Below are 19,376 nucleotides of genomic sequence, written 5' to 3' on the forward strand. Positions count from 1 at the left end.
TAGTTTCTTGGATATTTCTGTAACTAGTTACAGGCTCAAGAACAACATTCTACTTCCAAACCAATACAGTTCCCAGAGCCCTCGCCTCTCCCCCATGGCGGACCACTTACATGTAAAGCAGGGGATTTGGGAATAATAATTACCGGTACTGGCATTTAATCTGATTTTGAGCATTAACACTACACTACAGTTTAAAAGTTGTACTCCATTCATAGCAAGGTCTCTGATAATTGCATATCGAACGTACAATTGTATTAAAACATTAGCCAAAAAGACCCTCTTCAATCCAAGATGGATAGCCCTTGTTCAGCATCATAAAATTGACAATAAAATAGCCCACAAACTTATACGATATGCAATTTATTTAACATTATTTCTTACATCAAATTCAGCATTTGCTGTAGACCATTTAAGATTACATTTTTTGCTTTTTACCAATTTCAATGAACTTACAATGTTCCACTGAAAGTACTATTAAAATAATAATTGTTTTACTTCAACAAAGAAGGATATACCCCGGTATTCATAGGACTAAGGTGTAAAATATTTAAACAACAAAGTGTTTCTGTTGAGGAAGTATTGGCTTATAGTTGCGCCACAGATCTTCAAGGGCTTATATGCTAGTCTTAAGAACACAAAATTTCCAAGGGGCAAATATCAGATTGATAGTTCCGAGACAAAAACACTCTATCGTTTTAATTGTTCACCACTACTGTTCGCCACGCGCCAATAGCCCAATTTCAATATTTTAAATTCAGCCTAAAACAGTAGACATCACTACGAGGCTCTGGGGAATAAACCCACAAGCTCTATTGTTAATTTCCCGGAGCCTCGTACTGAGGTCTATTGTTTTAAGCTGAATTTGAATATATAAAAATTGGGCTTTTAAAAAACTAGCATCTTTAATTCTTTTTTTACTTTTAGAATAAAATACTAAATTGAAAGCCAAGATCACAAACTAAACAAAAACAGACAGGAAACCCACTAAATGCAGTGATTTTAGTAAACAAATAACATTGTCCTGTTTTATCTCTGAGACAAAGAGTTTGCTATTTTCTGTATCTTTATCAGTTTGTTTGTCCCTGCCTTATCAATATAGCATTGCGATGTGCATCCAATTTCTCAACACTTGCAAGCGTTGCCACTGCTGGTCCAATATTAGCCAGACCCTCCTTGGTCACGCACTGGGCAGTGATATGTTTCTGAAATGATGCTGTAGATACGCCGCTGTACATGCGTGCATAGCCATATGTTGGTAGGGTGTGGTTTGTGCCGCTGGCATAGTCTCCGCAGCTCTCTGAAGAATATGGGCCAAGGAATACAGACCCTGCATTCTGTACATCTTTCAAACAATCTTCAGCATTCTACAGAAAGAATAAAACAGCATATTTCAGTCGGGGGAGTTAAGTAATCTTTTTGGTCAGACTTAACAGGATTAGCTCTTTCACATTTCTTTACACCCACTTTCAGTGTTACATGCATAGCTATCTTTCTACATCCATCTTTCGACATCATCTTTCAACATGTTGTTTCACATGAGCCAATCAAAACCAATGCTACCGGTGTTGGTTCCATGCAAATAAGCCCCCACAAGTCCAGAAGGTCATGCTAGTGGGCTGTCATTGGCAGATTTCGATCCTTTCTGTTTGTTTAGCATATTGAAAGATGCATGTTGATAGTTAGAAGCTGCTATGCGTGTAAAGCAAAAGCAGGTGTAAAAAAAATTAACTGCTGTATATTTCGCTCAAAGTCTGAATAATTATTAATCCAGTATGTAACCTTTCAAAAGACGACTGAAAGGAACTTTCATGTGACACTGTTTATTACAAGAGCTCTGAGATGTGCAGTTCAAAAGTGTGTAGATAAATCTTTACATTCATGTAGTGTTGTTTTCTGAGTGCTCAATATTTTGCAACATAAAATCTAGGGCTTTTTGTCAATTCTTTCTCTTGTCACTATTGAGAGTGAAAGATTTTAAGTACCACATCATGCTACACACCTGTGTGTTAACAATGAGATGTTCTGGAGCATATTTGTTACTGAAGTACAATGCTTGACTCATAGATGATACTTGTATCACAAAGCTCTTTGATAGAGCTTCTCTGATGATCTTTTCACGAGGAAGTTTCTTTGCTTGGACATCCAGTTGACTCTGGAAATTTCAAGACATATGATGACTCCAACATAATACTAATTAACTTACATGCAGTAAAACATTAGTTCCTATTTGTCTTAACCTTTGTACGCAGACACACCGGAATCTGTGTAACACAGAGCATTACTGTGATGCAACTTGAATAGCTGAAAAGACAACTTCTTGCCAACATTGATATGTTGTAGTTCTCCAAATTCAGTTTTTGCACTGCTATTCTTCTGTCATTCTTTGTTTTTACTTAATGGTTGAAGCATAAAAATAGGAAATGTTGCTTACAGTTTGAGAAAGAAAATCAAAAGATGATTAACAAGAAATAAAATATTTTTATTAGCTGGTACTATAGGTATGCAACGTGTGCAAAATTTGCTGAAAGCTGTGAAGTTGTAGTTTTTTTGCTTGCATTGCCGGCCTTACCTGTATAATGTCAAGTTGTTTGTCATTCAAATTAACAGCTACTAAAACCACTTGACTGTCTGTTCCATGCTCTGCTTGTGATAACAGATCAGCTGCCACAAATGAAGGATCTGCACTCTCATCAGCTATGACCTGACAAAAAAGAAATACAGGTTGAAACATTGATTTTGTTAAAGAGAAAGACAGTGTTAGGTTTTTTATACTTTCTATGATCATGAAACAAGTCATTTTAATTGGGATTATTTAATTTCCAGTCCCACAATGCATTGAAAGAGCTACAGCTATAGCCCTAAACTAGTTGTGCTAGTAAGTGTGCTCAAGTCTATTTCTTTACTCCTGGCTATAAAGGCAAGAGGTGCATCTTAATTGCTTACACTAAAAGTGAGTCCTAGTGCATGCATCTCCTGACAAAGGAACATCCCAAATAGAAACATAACGTTACCATTTTTTGTGAACCCTGTGGTTACAGCTGCATGTACATTTACATAGCCCTTGGCACATAATATGTTGCACCCTCAGTATGCATTGCATGTCAAAATGATAAATAACAATATCATCTACTATGGTAACCATAGGGCTACAATACATACAGAGACCTGGCCTGGCGCACGCTACTGGTGTACACGACCGTAACAGCACGATATTCGTGCTTCGGCGAATTGCACGGTTTGTGTGCATAAAAACAATTTAGGCACGGCTTGGGCACAGTTTAGGCACAGTTCATGCACAACTTACGCACGGTTCAGGCACGATTTAGGCACGGTTCAGGCACGATTTACGCACGGTTCTGGCACGATTTAGGCACGGTTCTGGCACAATTTGGGAACACTGTAGGCACAGAGTATGCACATTTTACGCCAGATTTCAATGCATTGTGAAAGTACTACAATAACAAACTTTCTCAGCGCATTTTAATTAATAAAATGCCGAAGACGATAGCGTTAAGGTGAATGCGTTTCGATTTTTCCTCTTTTTCACTGAATGAAAATTTTTCCTAACACCTTGGAACAGGTTGTGAAAGTGGCAAAAAAATATAGAATGTTTGTACGTGCTATCAGACTCACGATTGCTTCAATTCATGATCTTGCTAGCAAATATTTCATTGCGTGACAAGCAGCGTGTACTGAATATACAAGCCAACAGGATAGGTTCTTGGTGATTTCCATTTTCCAGACCATTAAAACTTGATATTAGCTGATGGCTTTTTACCTCGTTAACAGCATTGAACTACCATCACAATTTCTGTTACATAATTGTACATTTAACTGGAAAACTTGTTTTACATAACAACGAAATCGTAGAACTGCATTTGCATGCTTGCTAGACAAGCCCTAGACGAAGTGTCTGTGTTGACAGACTTTGTTGACTTAACTTTAATGCAATTACAGACTGGCCAATCAGAAACTTTGGTTCTCACAGTTGAAAGTATAATCCTTGAGAAGAAAAGTCCGGCTGGTGTGGTTCATTCTGAAGCAGAGAGGAATATCGCCCTGTTTTCCTTTTGGTTCATGATTTATGCAAGCTTTTTAGTTGAGACTTTGAGACTTCTGATTGCAACAACATTTATTTCAATAGAACAAGTTTAACTCATCAGTTTTTACAACATTTAAAAAAGATCAAGTATCGCTCGATATTTGCGCTTCAATTTGACTTCAGACGGTTTGATCCTCCACTTAACGTATAACTTTTGGCTGCATAAAACAACCAGTTACAAAGAAAGTAACCTTTCATCCTTTCGTAGTGAGCTTTCTTTTTTTCCGTGAAGGATGGGCACATCTACCCGCAATTGCAAGTTGTAGATCTTTAGTAAATAAATAAACTATAAGGTAAGCAATTGATTTGTATCTTTTGACTTCTTTCTATGTAGTTTTCTAATCTGATCAATTTTCATTTTATTATAGAAATTTACTTTAAAGTTACACAATGTTAATACAAACCTTACCTTGTCTTGACAACTGAAGTTTGATTTCGGACCAGAACTCTTGTTGAGAAATTTTCTCTTGCACGATTTAGGTTTTGGTACAGTTCAGGCACAGTCTAGGCACGATTCTGATACAGTTTAGGCACAGTTTATGCACGGTTTAAGCACGGTTTGGGCACAGTTTAGGCACATTTTAGGCACAGTTTGGGCACAGTTTATGCACAGTTTAGGCACGGTTTTAGCACGGAAAAGAGCGTTTTTGTGGTTAGGAAACGATGGTCTAACATCGAAAATATAGTATTATTTTGAAAAGGGATTGTATAATCTCGGCAAAGCTATGACTGACAAAAAGCTGATTTTATGTCAATTAGAGATATGGTGTTTTTGAAACACAAAGATAAGTGGATAGAAAGAACAAGCGAGTTTTAGAATGCACGTTTCGGTGAAAACGAAGACATCATCTTGTGGGTCGCAAAAGTGATCAGGTGAAAAAAAGGTCCTCAGCTTTTTATAAGGTGAGCTTTTTTTTAAGATTCAGAATGGACATAGGTTAAAGATTCTCTCTAGGAAGTTTTATTACTGTATTCCTTATTAAAGTCGAGAAATCCTAAATGTGCCTATGTTAGACCGTAAATGTTACGCGCCATGTCAAAAAAAAGCCGTTTTCAACAGTGTTTTTTTAATTATTTTTCGTCACGATACACTTTAAAAAGAAAATAAGTCTTCCAGAAGACATTTCTTTGATAGTTTAAAGTTGTGTTCAAATCTTAACAAAATCCCAATTTGGACAGCTTAACTACAGCATTTTAAAGTCAAATTTACAGCACTGATCACCAGTAGCGTGCGCCAGGCCACCTACAGTGTCACAACCCTTTGCACGCATTGCATACCTATTGGAGTATGCCTCCAAGACCGTAAGCATGCAATGCATGCATAGGACTATGTGACTGCAGTTTTTTGCACACAATGCACCCTTCAATGCTAAGTGATATCACTATAATAATTATTTACACACCATAACTTCTGATGGTCCGGCTGGCATGTCAATGCTGACACTTGCTGTACTGTCATTTTGTACTAACATTTTAGCCATAGTCACAAATGCATTCCCTGGTCCACACAACTTGTCTACCTTGGGGACACTTTCTGTTCCGTAAGCCATTGCTGTTACTGCCTGAGCTCCACCTAAATCAAACAAATTATAGCCTTTTTATTCCAGAACCCTAAAGCGGCCTTCGCATGACAAACGTAAGTTGGCAAACTCATGTTTGCAAACTCAAGTTGGTTTGTGTGAATGACACTACAACTACAGTTGGCAAACAAGTTAGCAAACTGTTGGCGAGAATAGAGACAAGTTCTATTTGTCGCTTATAGTTGGCCAATTCATTTGCCATTGTTGTGTCATTCACACACGCCAACTAGGGTTTGCCAACACGAGTTGGCCATAAGTTTGTTGCAGGAAGGCCGCTTAAATGTTAATTGTCCAAATCTTTAATGTTGTCCAAATCTGTAATTTTATCTTCTAAAACCTCTAGTGAGACTTTGTCATGACATATCTTAGGGACTTTATACATGACCAACATACCTGCAAGTAATATTTTGGAAACTTCAACTTTCTTTGCAATGTAAAGGATCTCAGGGGAAACCGAACCATCTTGTTTGGGAGGTGTGGCAAGAATTACTTCTTTACAGCCTGCAACCTGAGCTGGAATACCAAGCATGAGTGCTGTTGACGGCAACACAGCGCTTCCACCAGGTACATAGAGCCCAACCTACACAAAATGACAAGGTGTTCAGAAGTTCACAACACATGCAGGCACAGATCCACACCAGTTTCCACTGATTATGAAAATCGGTTAGATTTTTTATAATAAATAATATAATTATTTTAAATAAAAAAAATTTGAAGTTGAAATCTGGAAAATGGTTTGGACAAAAGCTTTTTTTTTCTCAATTTCCGGGCATTACACATGCTCTGAGATTTTCCAGCTGGAAAATCAGTTGTCGCTGTCTATGTTACACAGTCAGTAATGCAGTGACTTTCCAATGGTTGTCCCGCGATTACATGATTGACAGGACCCGCCTTGGGAATTGATCTTGATGAAATAATCCACCGATTTGCAAGGTTTCATCTGAGGAGAATGGAACTGGCCAATATTCTGTCTGAATGAGTCAAAAACCCAGGAAAGGGGACTTTAGGGAATAAAAATCCAAAAAATGTCCTGGGGAAACCTGCCCGGAGACCCCTAGAAGCTTGCGCTTTCAGTGCATGTTTAGGAAATCAGTCACCATTTATTCTAGATTATCATCCGCGCCTGACATGGAATTTATTTTTACCATACAGGCTTATCTTCAAAACCAAACTCAAGCTTTGATCATGGGCTGAATTTGAGTCAACATAAAATAATTTTTCAGAATTTACTCTCTGAGCTTCCTGATCCATTTAATTAAAAACATTAAATGCCCCGGGGGGGGGGGGGGGTACTCCCTATAATGGCCTATACGGGGAGCCCGAAAGGGGTACCTTTTTCAGTGTTCAGGTATACAAAAGGGTAGGGATTTCACGAGTTTAGGTATATGAAAGGGTGTGGAAATCTGTCATTTAGGTTTTTAAAACTGCCTTTTATTAAAATATTTCGAACAGACGCAATTTATGCCTGTATTATTTTAAGTTATTAAGCGCTACACGAAAATAACAAGAAAAAGTCCTGTTTTAAGTCCACGCCACGTCTTTCAGGTATATGAAAGGGGTACCTTTTTTCAGTTAAAGGTATACGAAAGGGGTACAATTTCTGTCAAAATGGTATATAAAAGGGTAAGGGGTTAGAACTCGGGGCGGAGTCTCCCCGTATAAAATTTCTTTGAGTACACCCCCCGGGATTAAATGCTGCTTTTGATTTACTGAAAATAGTAGTGCGTCAGGTAACCTGTGACTAAATCAAAATAGTGTTTGAACTCCATAAAGCATCAACAAGTCAGAGTGACATCGCAGTTACTTACTTTTTCAATGGGCCTAACATGCCGAGAGCAGACCACGCCCTTGCACGTTTCAACTACAAGGGGTTCCAGGTTTAGCTGGGCCTTGTGAAACTTGTAGATGTTGCCATAAGCCAAATCAATGGCATCCTTGACATCTTTTTCCAGAACAGGTTCATCTACTGCAGACACATCAATAACAGGGCAGGACAGTTTCGCTTTATCAAACTTTTCTGTTAATTCCAGCAAAGCCTTGTCCCCATTGCTACGTACATTGGCCATGATGGGTCTCACAATAGCCTCTAGCTTGGCAGTGTCTACCACTGCAGGACGTTTACAAAGATCTTGCAATTCCTTTTCACCAAGGAGCTGAAAATCAAAGCTCTTTAAGATAGAGTTGCATGTGCTGACTGCAGGTGGGTTAATTTCTTGAGGAAGTTCTGTTGCCAAGGTAATTGAATCATCATTGCTGTAGGGCAGGTGTTTAGGTTTTGCATTACCTGGTCTTCGTCTCACCTTGAGTGACCTTTGATCAAGAACCTTTTCAATATCTGGCAGAGATACTCCTAAGTGAAAAAGAACATCACAAAAACCAATTGAAATTTATTCTTTCAGTAAATTTCGGGGGCAGGATTGGCACAGTGGTGAGATCGCTTGCCTCCCACCAATGTGGCCTGGGTTCAATTCTGGCCCATTACCATAATATTATGTGGGTTGAGTTTGGGTTAGTTCTTGCCTTGCACCAAGGGTTTTTCCCCGGGTTCTCCGGTTTTCCTCCCTCCTGAAAAATCAACTTTTCCAAATTCCAATTCAACCTAGATAGAGGACCCACATGAAACCAGCTAGCTGATGTGGCACCCTCTCTAAATATAGCCATTTATTTTTATTTTTTTTTATTTTTATTCAACATTTATTTAATTAAAATCACAAAAAAACATGCCTTCTCAAGTATAGCTGCTAACCTGCCTTTGCACATTTCACAAATGTGAAATACAAAACATCAGCTGCTTCTGAAGCGATCTCATCTTTGCTTTCTGCTTCACAAAGTTCCTCTGCCTCCTCACGAATCTTAGCATGAAGTAGTTTACTGTCGCTGTAAAGACGATCTGTATAGGATCCTGGAGGTGCTGACTGTTTGCGTGACTTCAATGTGTTCATCAGCAATGGCAAACCACCGTTTGCTCCAAAGCAGGTCCAGGTGTTAAGATGGCAAAATCCCAGACCTTGTTGATGCACGACAAACTTTAGGGTATCGGAGTCACAGTCTAAAAAAATTCTTAACAAATCCTGCCAACAAAAAATACAATTAAGAAGTGTAATGACCTTGCGGTTACTGCCTCAGACTTGAAGAGAAATAGCAGGGGTGGATCTAGGGAGGGGGGGGTGCGCACCCCTCCCTGAGATGTCCTGTGTCTTATTATTCGCTTTTAAAATTGTTTACACCAGTCAGTTACAACATTTCTTAGTGGTGCACCCCTTCTAAGAAAAATCCTGGATTTGCACCCCCACCTTAAAAATAATCCTTGATCCGCCCCTGAATAGTGTTCATGTTGCACTGCACTAACATGTGTTCTAAGAAATTATTACATTACGACATAACAACTTTTCATTCACACACCTGTTGATTTCCAGATGTCTCTCCTTTTCTCCATAATCCTCTTGTTCTTGAAAAATAAACACCCTTCTTGGTTTTCACTGCTTCCTGAATACTTTCAGCACTGGAATAACACAATCCAAGGGCCACATTATGTTCATCTACCTGTAATGTAACATTAACATTTATTACAATAACAGTGAATTTCCAGTGACAAGAAATTTTTTACGTAGGTTTATGTGCATGAAAAAATTTAGAGACATTGTGGGAACGACTTCCGTACACATTTATGCAAGTGGTTCATACATAATTTGTCTCCAAATATTTTTACACACCTAAAGGCACGTAAAAATTATCAGTAGCTTGATGCTACACTCCAGAAATCCCATATCAGTGGCAGATCCAGACCTTCAGGTAAGAGAGGGGCCCCAACATCCATACCCTGGAATAAGAGGGGGCACGGTCTCAAAAATAATTTTTCTCTGCCCTGCATGCCTTAGTGTGACCTAAATACTGGTACAAGGTCACTGCATATTTAACTACATGGTCTGAGATGGGATAAGGCTTACTCTCTGTGCACATTTCAGGCCTACATGTATGTTACTTGATTATTTTCTAGCTCTTTACACACCTAAATTTGTAAACTTATAATATTAGGCTTTTGTCTAGCTATCTAGCATTTTTTATAAATGCTGATAGATTTCTTTCCAGGTTAAATAAAGCTTTTATTATTATTATTATTATCTGCATGCATTACAGACCTATAATGAGATATCTGCACGGATTCTGGGATGTAAAGGTGGGCTTTTTCTTGCTTAATAAAGGGAGACTCACAACTGTTGGTATTTCAGAAAACAAAAACAACAAAAGGCAGGGTCCAAGTTCCCTTCTGATGTCATCCCCGGGGGAGGGGGGGGGGTGGTTGGGGGTATATTCAGGTATATTTTGGGTGGGTATGTGCCACTTGGGTCTCCAAAGTAGCACCCTGTTTAATTAAGAGAGAATTTGAATTCAAAATGATACCCTGTTCTAGAAAAAAGTCAATTTTTTAACACCCCGTTTTGGCTGCTAATAATTTGAAACTTCCGTATATCCAAATGCCATACCCCATTCTAGAAATTGTCTCTAAAATGGATACCGCATTCTCGATCAGGAGCCCAAACTCATGACCCTATTGGAGCGTCAAAGTTGGAGTACCCCCCCCCCCCGAACTGGGTCCATCCCCTTGATCTATGTTCAGTTTAGCAGTTCATAAACACTTACCACAAGAGTAGGGAAGAGTCCATCAGAGCGGTCACTTTTGAGACAGGATGCAATGATCTCTCCAAGACTGAGCTCATCTAAGAGCCTAGTAGCACTTGTCTGTACGTCGACCCCAAGAGAGTGAAGCTGCGAGATGGTAGAGCACGAAATCAACTGATAAGGGAAGATAAATAGAAGTCTCACATCACCACACACAGAGCTCTTCAGATCTTCTGTAAACTCAACAAGAGACACTTCAACAATTGGAGAAAAAGTAAACTGCAAAAGAAAACTGCAAGTTCTCTCTTTTAAGTTATTGATCTCCTTAGCTAATTCTTCAGGGGAACTCTCTGGGCTTGCAGTTAATTTACACGTAATTCTTTCTTTAGGTATACACTGACCAAATCCTTGCATGTGTTCTTTGCCAAGGATGACACGACTTGCACCATTATCCAGTAGATCTAACACCTCATCTATACTGTCCGTTTCACATTCCACACAACACGTGGTGATATCAACAAGTTTCCTTCCAAATTCTTTGGTCTCTTTCAGTTTATCTAGGCACACGATGGCAATGTCGGGGCACAAAGAAATTATATCAAGACAGGCAGATACATCTTGAACATTCTTTCCGTTGATCGGATCCACAATGGTCCCTTCTCTCAAATATAGACTTGGAATGATCATTTCAAAAGTATCTGGGGATGTTTACAAAATAATGTAAATTCCCGCGAATTCTTTTTTTTTCCACGCGGAGAAAGTCGACAAAGTTTACAATTGACAGCGGTCTTCCTATCACGCGCATGCACTTTTGATGCAGCTCTAAAATCAAAATGGCGGAAAGTGACGACGAAGTTGGTCTTGTGGACGTGAAGGTGATTGAAACGTTTTTCTTTTTCTGTTTCTTTAAAATTCGCGTCTAGTTAAATTATTCATAGTTTGTATTATTCTAAAATGCTTAGGTTTTAACCTCTTCTACGTAGGTTGATATTTTGATTGAACAATAATCGATCACCAAATTTGCATTTATTTTGATGAAAACGGATCCTGCCGTTCTCAAAAGGACTGAATTAAATCATAAACTTGCAGAAAATGAGGACAGCTTCTAATGCTTACACAAGTTTTAGCAGGAAAGTGGTGAATGGATTTTCAGTATTAATAGTAGCTAGCTTCAAATCTGTACTTGATGTACATTTAGGCCCTGGGCACATTAACCAGGGTAAATTTGAAAATGATACGCTTTATTGCACACAGAGTTATAATGCATGCACAAAACCTTTTGTTTTGACAAAGATCACACGACTCTTTGACGTCAGTGTTTTCAAAAAGTCCCTTTCGTCCGATTTCACCGTCCACACTACACCACCTAGCCGGCGTTTTCAAATTTACCCACTTTGGAAAAGTACCATTTTTGGTGAGCGAAAATGCCCTTTCAGTGTGGACGGTTGACCTATCCGGAGAAAAAAAAAAGTATTTTCAAATTCACTTGGGTTAGTGTGGACAGGACCTTAAACTTGCAAATACATGTAACTTTAGTGTAACTGACTTGTGGTCTTCACTTCATGCCTCCTTTAGATGGAAGATGAGCAAGAAGTCAGTGAAGACTTTAAATTCCAAGGTTTGTAGATGTATTTTCTAGGTATTTTCATTTAGCTCCTATCTTAGTTAAAGTGGCTCTGTAAAGTGTTCCTTATTCAACAAATGAGCATGGTTTAACTTACATGTACATGTATACAAGGGAAGTCCAGAGAGGACTGTTGTTGGTGACTGATGTTTTGATAAATAATAATTTTATTGACCAGAGCAGAAGTCATTTTCGGAGTCTTAACTAACAACATTTTATTTGACTCTGAAGTTGACTTCTTCTCAGGTTGTTGAAACATCACATAAATGAAGTTCCACACTTCATGTCCAGTACTGTACATGCCTCAAACATCAGTCACGAACAACAGTTCTTTTCAAAGCTACCTCAACCAGATGATCACACTAAACATGCTATTGATAATCGGAGGTTCAGATCATTTCCTTCTAGGTGTAGATGGATGTTGTGGTTCAATTTAACCCTTAGTACGATTTGGAATTTTCCATTGTTGTATATTCATGATCATATGTTACCAGGGGTGTAGCTAAGAAAACCCTTAGCCGGCTCATCAACAAACCCAGCTGGCTTCTCTGGCCTTGGCAGCTCTAAAAATTTACCCAAGTCTTTGTTTTCATGTGAAATTTCAGCCGGTTGAATTAGCCGGCAGCTGGCCCTTAGCGATATCCCTGTGTAACCATACTTTGAAGTAGTTACTGTAGTAAAAGTTTATTCATACATGGTATCAATTCATACATTTGATGCCCTTTCCTTGAGCCAAGTCTCTAAACAATACATTTAAGGCAAATACCAACTTGTACCAAGGGTAAAATTGTACCACAACATAGACATCATGTTTTTCTCTTGTAGACTTTACCAAAGTAGATGACACAAATAATCTTAATGCTGTTGGTAACATTGGTGAAGAACCTGGAATCACAGTGCCTGGAAAAATTGGAACACACTCACTAGAAGACTTCTCTGATGGTTGGTTTTGTTTTAGAGTTATTAAATGGGGATTATCAAGACAGCCTATTTGTATGCCTGAATGTTTAGCCTTCTCCTCTGATTGCTTATGGAAGGCACATTCGCTCAATGGTTTGGATCAGGGATGTTGCTAAGGGCTGGCTGCTGGCTGATTTCACCGGCAGAAAGAAAACTTAAATCTGGCCAAAAATAATTTGACATGCAAAAAAGACAATTTACAACAGCAACACAACTTGTTGTAATTTTTAATACTGATCAACATTTTACTTTTTTCACAGAAGATGAAGAAGATAAAACAGAGGTTTGTACTATTTTTCTGACTGCAAAATATACCTATATTTCTAAGTCTTTTTTCATGGTCTTACCATCACATCAGCATGCAAGTTAAGGCAATGGAATTATTACTGTTTAATCAAATAGATGTACATGAAGTGACATGTACTCTTGGCAAAGTTGCCATTTTGTCATTGTGCTGTTGTGATGGTACATGCCTCAGAGCTGTGCTCTTCCACGGCCCAGGTGCCACAGGCAACCTACTTTTATCTTTGAGCAACTTGTAGAACTTTGCTATCAAAATTGCTTTTTAGAGCTGGCCACCCAAGATTTCTTACATTAGAGCCTTTGTGCACCGTGCAATTATTTTAAGAGCACAGCTTTGCATGTAGTTATTTGCATTATTTAATCATTTTTGGTTCACAATGTAGTCATTTCCATTTTGATTTTTAGCTTTTAGGTGGACAAAGAAAACAACCGCCATTCTGGACATTTGAATACTACCAAACCTTCTTTGATGTTGACTCTTACCAAGTAAGAAAAAATTGTAAAATGTTGGATTTAAATCTCACCACTGGTGTTACATTTGTGATGATAAAAATAATGAAAATCATCAAGAAGATTGTTAGATTTTTTTCCTGTCAAGTACAAGGAAACATTTTTCGCTTTAGAGAAAACTTGTTATAGGTTGTTGTTAGTCTTGTCATGTATATTTCTGTATGGCTCAAATAAAGCTCTCAAATTGCAAAAATCCATCATTCTCTGAAGAAGACCGCAGAAGGCGATCAAAAATTTAGAGTATCATTTTACAAACTCAGTTCTTTTTTTTTTCAGGTTGTCAGAAGGATTGTTGGTTCAATGGTCCCAGTGTACAAGAAAAACTACCTTGTTTCTTATATCCGTCCTAATCCTGAACTTTATGGTAATTTAACATCTGTTGCAGCAAAATTAATGTAGTTCACTTATGTCTGTACAAAATATATTACGTAATGAAATTTAATCCACTGTACGGAAAAAGATGGTGACTGGTACATTTACACATAATTCTCAGTGCAAGAAAACCCTAAAACCGTTCAAAAAAAAGCAAAGGAAAGCTCTAAAAACTTCAAACCCAGCATGGACAATGTTGTGAGTTCAGGAATGAATTTCATATAAAGATGGCTTTCTAACAAACCTTACACAGCCAATAGGGCACACACCTAATACTTCGTATTGCTTAGAGTATTGAATGGCTAATTGGATTGCCTGTGTCTTCTGAGATTGGCCAGAACAATAACTTTGGTTTTGGTTCGATGACACTTAATAAAGAACCACTCTTAGCTATCTTTAAATGAATAACTAGTCCCTTGTGTATTTTTCAGGTCCGTTCTGGGTGTGTGCGACACTTGTATTCACAACGGCAATAGCTGGTAATCTTGCAAGTTACCTTGTCAACACTGGTGATCACCAGTGGGCGTACGACTTTCACAAAGGTAATTAAACTGCCATTCCGTGAATTCTTTTTAGTGTTATCACCTTTCTGCTTGACAGGTCCCGGGGGGGGGGGGGTACTCCCTATAATGGCCTATACGGGAAGGCTCCGCCCGAAAGGGGTACCTTTTTCAGGTTCCAGGTATATAAAAGGGTAGGGATTTCACAAGTTTAGGTATATGAAAGGGTAGGGAAATCTGCCATAATGTTATTTTAAAAGGGCTTTATGTCATATATTTCGAGCAGACGCAACTTTTGGCGGTATCGTTTTAATTTATGAAGCGCTACATAAAAATAACAAGAAAACTTTCCGTTTTAGGTAAATGTGATGTTGTGTAGGTATATTAAAGGGGTGCCTTTTTGCAATAAAAGGTATACAAAAGGGGTACCTTTTCTATCAAAATGGTATATAAAAGGGTAAGGGGTTGGATCTCCGGGCGGAGCCTCCCCGTCCAAAATTTTTTTGAGTACCCCCCCCCCGGGTGACAGGTCTACTTATATTGTTCTCAGAGGCCATGAGCCAGGGGCAGGGGGGGCTGCACACCCAATATTTCCAAAAAATAAAGACTTTCTAAAAGAAGAGTCTCTAAAGCCCCCCACTTCAAGTCACTTGTCAGCCCAATTGGAAAAATACTCTGCAGTCCTTGGTTCTATAGGATTTTCATTGTACCCACTTTCAGTGTTACGTGCATAGCAGCTACAGGTATCTTTCAACATCCATCTTTTGATGTGGTTTTTGAAATAAGTCAATCAAAACCAATGCATACCGGTGTTTTTTCCGTGTAAATGAGCTCACAAGTTCAGAAGGTGATGCTGGTGGGCTGTGCTTGTTAGCCTTCTATCTGTCTTGTTTGTTTAGCATGTCAAAAGATGGATGTCAAAAGATGGATAGTTGCTATGCACGTAACACTGAGAGTGGGTGTCAATTCTGGTCAAAAGTTAACAATTAATAGAAGACTTACCATGAATGGTACTGTTGTTCCATTGCAGTGACACTAGCCGCAGCTGCTATCTACTCTTACGCCTTCATAGTACCTACAGCCCTGTGGGGAGTTCTTCTTTGGAGAAAAAGCAATGCGGGATATTCATTTCTGGAAATCCTCTGTGTTTATGGTTATTCTTTGTCCATATATGTACCAATATCAGTAAGTTGTTCAATTAGTACTTTTTACAATATATTCACAGTAGACCAACTTTAATACCGACACCATAAGAGCAAGCACAGGTTATACTCTAGGCCCATCTGAAATCATCTTGAAATCCTTAGCTTACATCTGCCTGTCTGCCACTAATTATGCTACACTCCAGTAGTACCGGTAGTTAAGTAGCTAATGACTGTTAAAAATGTAAGAGCTTAGAAAGATTAAAAATTGAAAAGATAAATACTGGTATTGATTGGTATGATGACAGCCTAACTGACAGACAGACAGGCCAGCAGTCGGACAGACAAATGGGTGGACAGAATGTTGAATGCATTGTTAATGGTTAATGTCTTTCTTTTTTCAAAGGTATTTTGGGTTGCTCCACTGGAATGGCTTAGATGGCTTCTTGTTATGATAGGAATGGTTCTTTCAGGTAAGATAAAATAATCTCACATGTAAGTCCACATTCCAGCCTACATGACCTGGAAAGTCCCTGAAATTTATTGTGGCACTACCGGTCCTGGAAAGTTCTGGAAATCTGTTGAACTCATTCAAGTAACTAAATTCTCAAAACTGACATTCTAAGAAATGTACAGACAGTAAGGAGAAATAATATTGAGATCTTGGGAGTGAAGGGGTAAATGAAAAAATTTTGGAGTCCTAGAAAAATCAATCTGAGTCCTTGAAAAGTCCTGAAAAAGAACTTGAAAAAGTGGGGGGGGGGGGTGGAAGGGGGACAAAGCCTGCAGTGGGCAGTGTAGTTTGTTTTGTTAACACTTATCGACGGGATAGCGACTTATTCAGTGCATAGTATTATCCACCCTTTAAACAATGGGGCCCTGGATATGTAAATAATGTTATTTAATCTTAATCTTTTAGGTGCTGTATTGTTGTTAACCTTTTGGCCAGCAGTTGAAGATGATGACAAAAAAGTAAGGGCAATGTTTCAAGTACTGTGCATGGATATGGGATGCTCAAGTCTTGTGAAGTTTTTTTCTTTCTTTTTTTCTTCCTTTTTTTAATGACCCTTTTTTGTTTTTCGTGTTTTAAGGTTTATGGTTTTTTATTAATTTCAGGTAGCTGGTATAATTCTGGCGGTAATATTTCTTTTGCATGGACTTTTGGCTGTAGGATTTAAGGTACAGGAGCCTTCTTCCTTATGTGAAAAAAAAATTGTCTGTAAATGTCTAAACATAGCACATTCTACACTGAAAGCAAAAAAAGTGTATCATCTCAAAAATGCAGATAGGAACTTTCTGCACTTAACACTTCAGTGTACAGTGTAGTTGTGCTTTTTCTTTTTTAAAGTTCAAGGAAGACAGAACTTTTGTCTCAGCTGTTAAATAATTTTAATTGTTAGATTTTTAATAGTTTATTATTTCTCTTGAATATTTGAAGGTGTATTTTTTCCATGCTCCACCGGAACCAGACAAACAGGTACTGATGACCACAACAGCAGGAAACTTAACAACAACTGTATCTTCTTCATAAGTAAGACCAGGTAAGAATCACTTTACTACGGTATATGTGGAATTTGATTGTGCTTGCTCTGCACACATGTACTAACAGTGCTTGCCTGATTTCAGTCACTCTGCCCACCGCCCTACCCTCCTTTCAAATTTTGATTTTCTGGGCTTTGAGCTTACATGCTAATAAAATGATTGCATTTTGCCAGAAACCCAAAAGGGTTGAAACCTGTAACTCCCTATGATTCGTATTGTACAAAGCGTTCACACATATTTGTTTCCAAAAGTGTCCATATTTGGAAAATCACAAGAAAAAAATAGCCAATCAAAATTGCAATATTTGGATTAAATGTCTGATTAAATGTTTCTGATTTTGCAAAGATAGCTTTAAAATAGTCGTAGCCAATATAATGATATAGTCCATTCACATTTGTTCTTTATCTCTACTTATTTAGACAGGGTGAAGAGAATATGTAGAGCATTCCTACCTAAAGCTATATTGTAGAAGAAGAAACAGATACCCAATGAAAGGCATTTTTAATGGAAAACTTGGTTGCCAAGCAACAGTGGAGTAACATTAGTTGGACATTAATTTTAGCAGTTTCAGTCTAGTGCATTAATGTTGAGGGGCTGGAGAGGATCTGTTTTACTATTTATAGAAGGGTTGGTCACTAAATGTAAATTGAAAACAAAGCATAACTTATATTATATCCTCTATTTGTGAACCTTTTGAAATAACCTTTTGTAGCACTTTCAGTTTCGAGATGAAAAGTCTAATTCTCCTGATTGCCATATATTAGTTTCTTTTGATGTTAGTTCTGAAAATTTTTTGGCCCATCAGAAGAAATATCTCCCTCCAAGTAAACATTTTTTTTCTGGCTGTTGTTCTCGTCGGTTATCTGCTTGACAATGGAACTTATAGGAACTCTGTCACAGATTTCAACAGATTTTTGAACATCCCAAATTTAAATTTGTGTCGTACATGTAGGAAACCTTAAAATAATGCCCTTTTTTAATAACAATTGCTGTTTAAAAGCATGTTTGGCTGCGGATGGCTCATGGAAATGGATTGCAATTTAAAAACGTTAGCCAAAGTTTTCAAGTTTCCGCGTGCCTTCAAGAAAATTAATTGTTGTAGCCGAAGTTTGATTTCTATCTCAAAATAAAGGTTATATCTTCTGTTAATTGTTCAAAGACAACTTTTTTATGGGTAAATTTGCCTAAAACTTATTTCAGAAAAGTTTAGGCCAAAAAACTGCGAAATCCCAGTGACATAGTCCTTTAATGCTGAATAAATTTGAATAAAGATTTTCAAATTATTTTTTCCACGCAACTGTATAACTTCTCTGTTTAAAACTGAAAGTACTCCTCACAAATTTCCTTGCCGTTTTCCCTAACTGTAAATGCTTACTTTGCTTGAGCAACTGGCTACGATATGGTGTACTAAGTTTTGTATTTATTGAAATCTTTTAGAGATGCAGTTAGTATTGTTAAGGTTAAAAATATTAATGTTGTTGCAAAAGAAATGTATTGTATTATATTTTATAGGAATAATAATTGGGTAAATTATGACGTAACTGAAAAAAATGAACTGAGAGCACTGATGGCTGTATTTTGTGGGATTTAAAAGAAATAAAGATCAGAAATTTGCTCTTTGATTTGTGGTTTTCACTTGAGTGTCGAAAGTAATTTGCGTTTGTTTTTCGTTTTGCATAATTACGCTCTGTGATTGGTTTAAAACTCGCACCATTTTCTCATCCAATCAGAAGTCATATAAAAACCAATTGTGACTCGAATGTGCACATTTTCTCGTGCTTCATGCCACCTAGATGTATTAGCTTCAAGTCTTCATGGTTTACTGGATTGTCTGTGTGCTTCTTTGTGATTGGCAAGAGTGATTACTTTGGTTTTGGTTTTACGACACTCAATTGAAAACTGCTCTAGTTTTTTTTAGTTCAGTAAATTCCCAAGTGTATACACAGCATAAGTAAACACAAAAACATCAATTTGAAAACATTAACAGTTGTGATACTCCCTGCTGTGGAACTCCTGGAAGCAATTCTTTTCCTTGGTGACATGCATGTATTTGTCACACTGCGGTGCACTACATTTTGACGACACTTTTAGCTGCCCCCTTCCCTGCTTGTAGCACACCAC

At 37.9% G+C, this 19,376-nt stretch overlaps 2 protein-coding genes across 4 annotated transcripts; one reads left to right on the forward strand and one right to left on the reverse strand.

Annotated features, from left to right (window-relative positions):
* Positions 1-344: 344 nt before the first annotated feature.
* On the reverse strand, positions 345-10,989 carry LOC144637402 (uncharacterized). The gene is made up of 9 exons (XM_078496470.1): positions 10,324-10,989; positions 9,085-9,225; positions 8,429-8,753; positions 7,491-8,032; positions 6,076-6,262; positions 5,506-5,675; positions 2,570-2,701; positions 2,000-2,152; positions 345-1,364 (listed from the first exon to the last, which is right to left on the reverse strand). Exons 1-9 carry the CDS (start codon positions 10,987-10,989, stop codon positions 1,068-1,070), a joined length of 2,613 nt encoding a protein of 870 aa, XP_078352596.1. The 3' UTR covers positions 345-1,067.
* Positions 10,990-11,120: 131 nt separating this feature from the next.
* On the forward strand, positions 11,121-18,877 carry LOC144637427 (protein YIPF1-like). Of its 3 annotated transcripts, none has more exons than XM_078496492.1 (13): positions 11,121-11,177; positions 11,878-11,920; positions 12,752-12,868; positions 13,147-13,169; positions 13,595-13,675; positions 13,976-14,063; positions 14,503-14,613; positions 15,602-15,756; positions 16,120-16,186; positions 16,633-16,685; positions 16,830-16,892; positions 17,152-17,254; positions 17,675-18,877. In XM_078496492.1, the coding sequence occupies exons 1-12, from the start codon at positions 11,136-11,138 to the stop codon at positions 17,242-17,244; spliced, it is 936 nt and encodes a 311-aa protein (XP_078352618.1). In that variant the 5' UTR covers positions 11,121-11,135; the 3' UTR covers positions 17,245-17,254; positions 17,675-18,877. The 3 variants fall into 3 exon arrangements, with proteins under 3 accessions (XP_078352618.1, XP_078352619.1, XP_078352620.1); XM_078496493.1 differs by having other exon boundaries at positions 17,152-17,244; XM_078496494.1 differs by having other exon boundaries at positions 13,150-13,169.
* The last annotated feature ends 499 nt before the right edge of the window (positions 18,878-19,376 follow it).

The sequence above is a fragment of the Oculina patagonica genome, chromosome 14, assembly GCF_052425735.1.
Source record: "Oculina patagonica isolate OP01 chromosome 14, crgOcupat, whole genome shotgun sequence".
Taxonomy (NCBI): Eukaryota; Metazoa; Cnidaria; class Anthozoa; order Scleractinia; family Oculinidae; genus Oculina; species Oculina patagonica.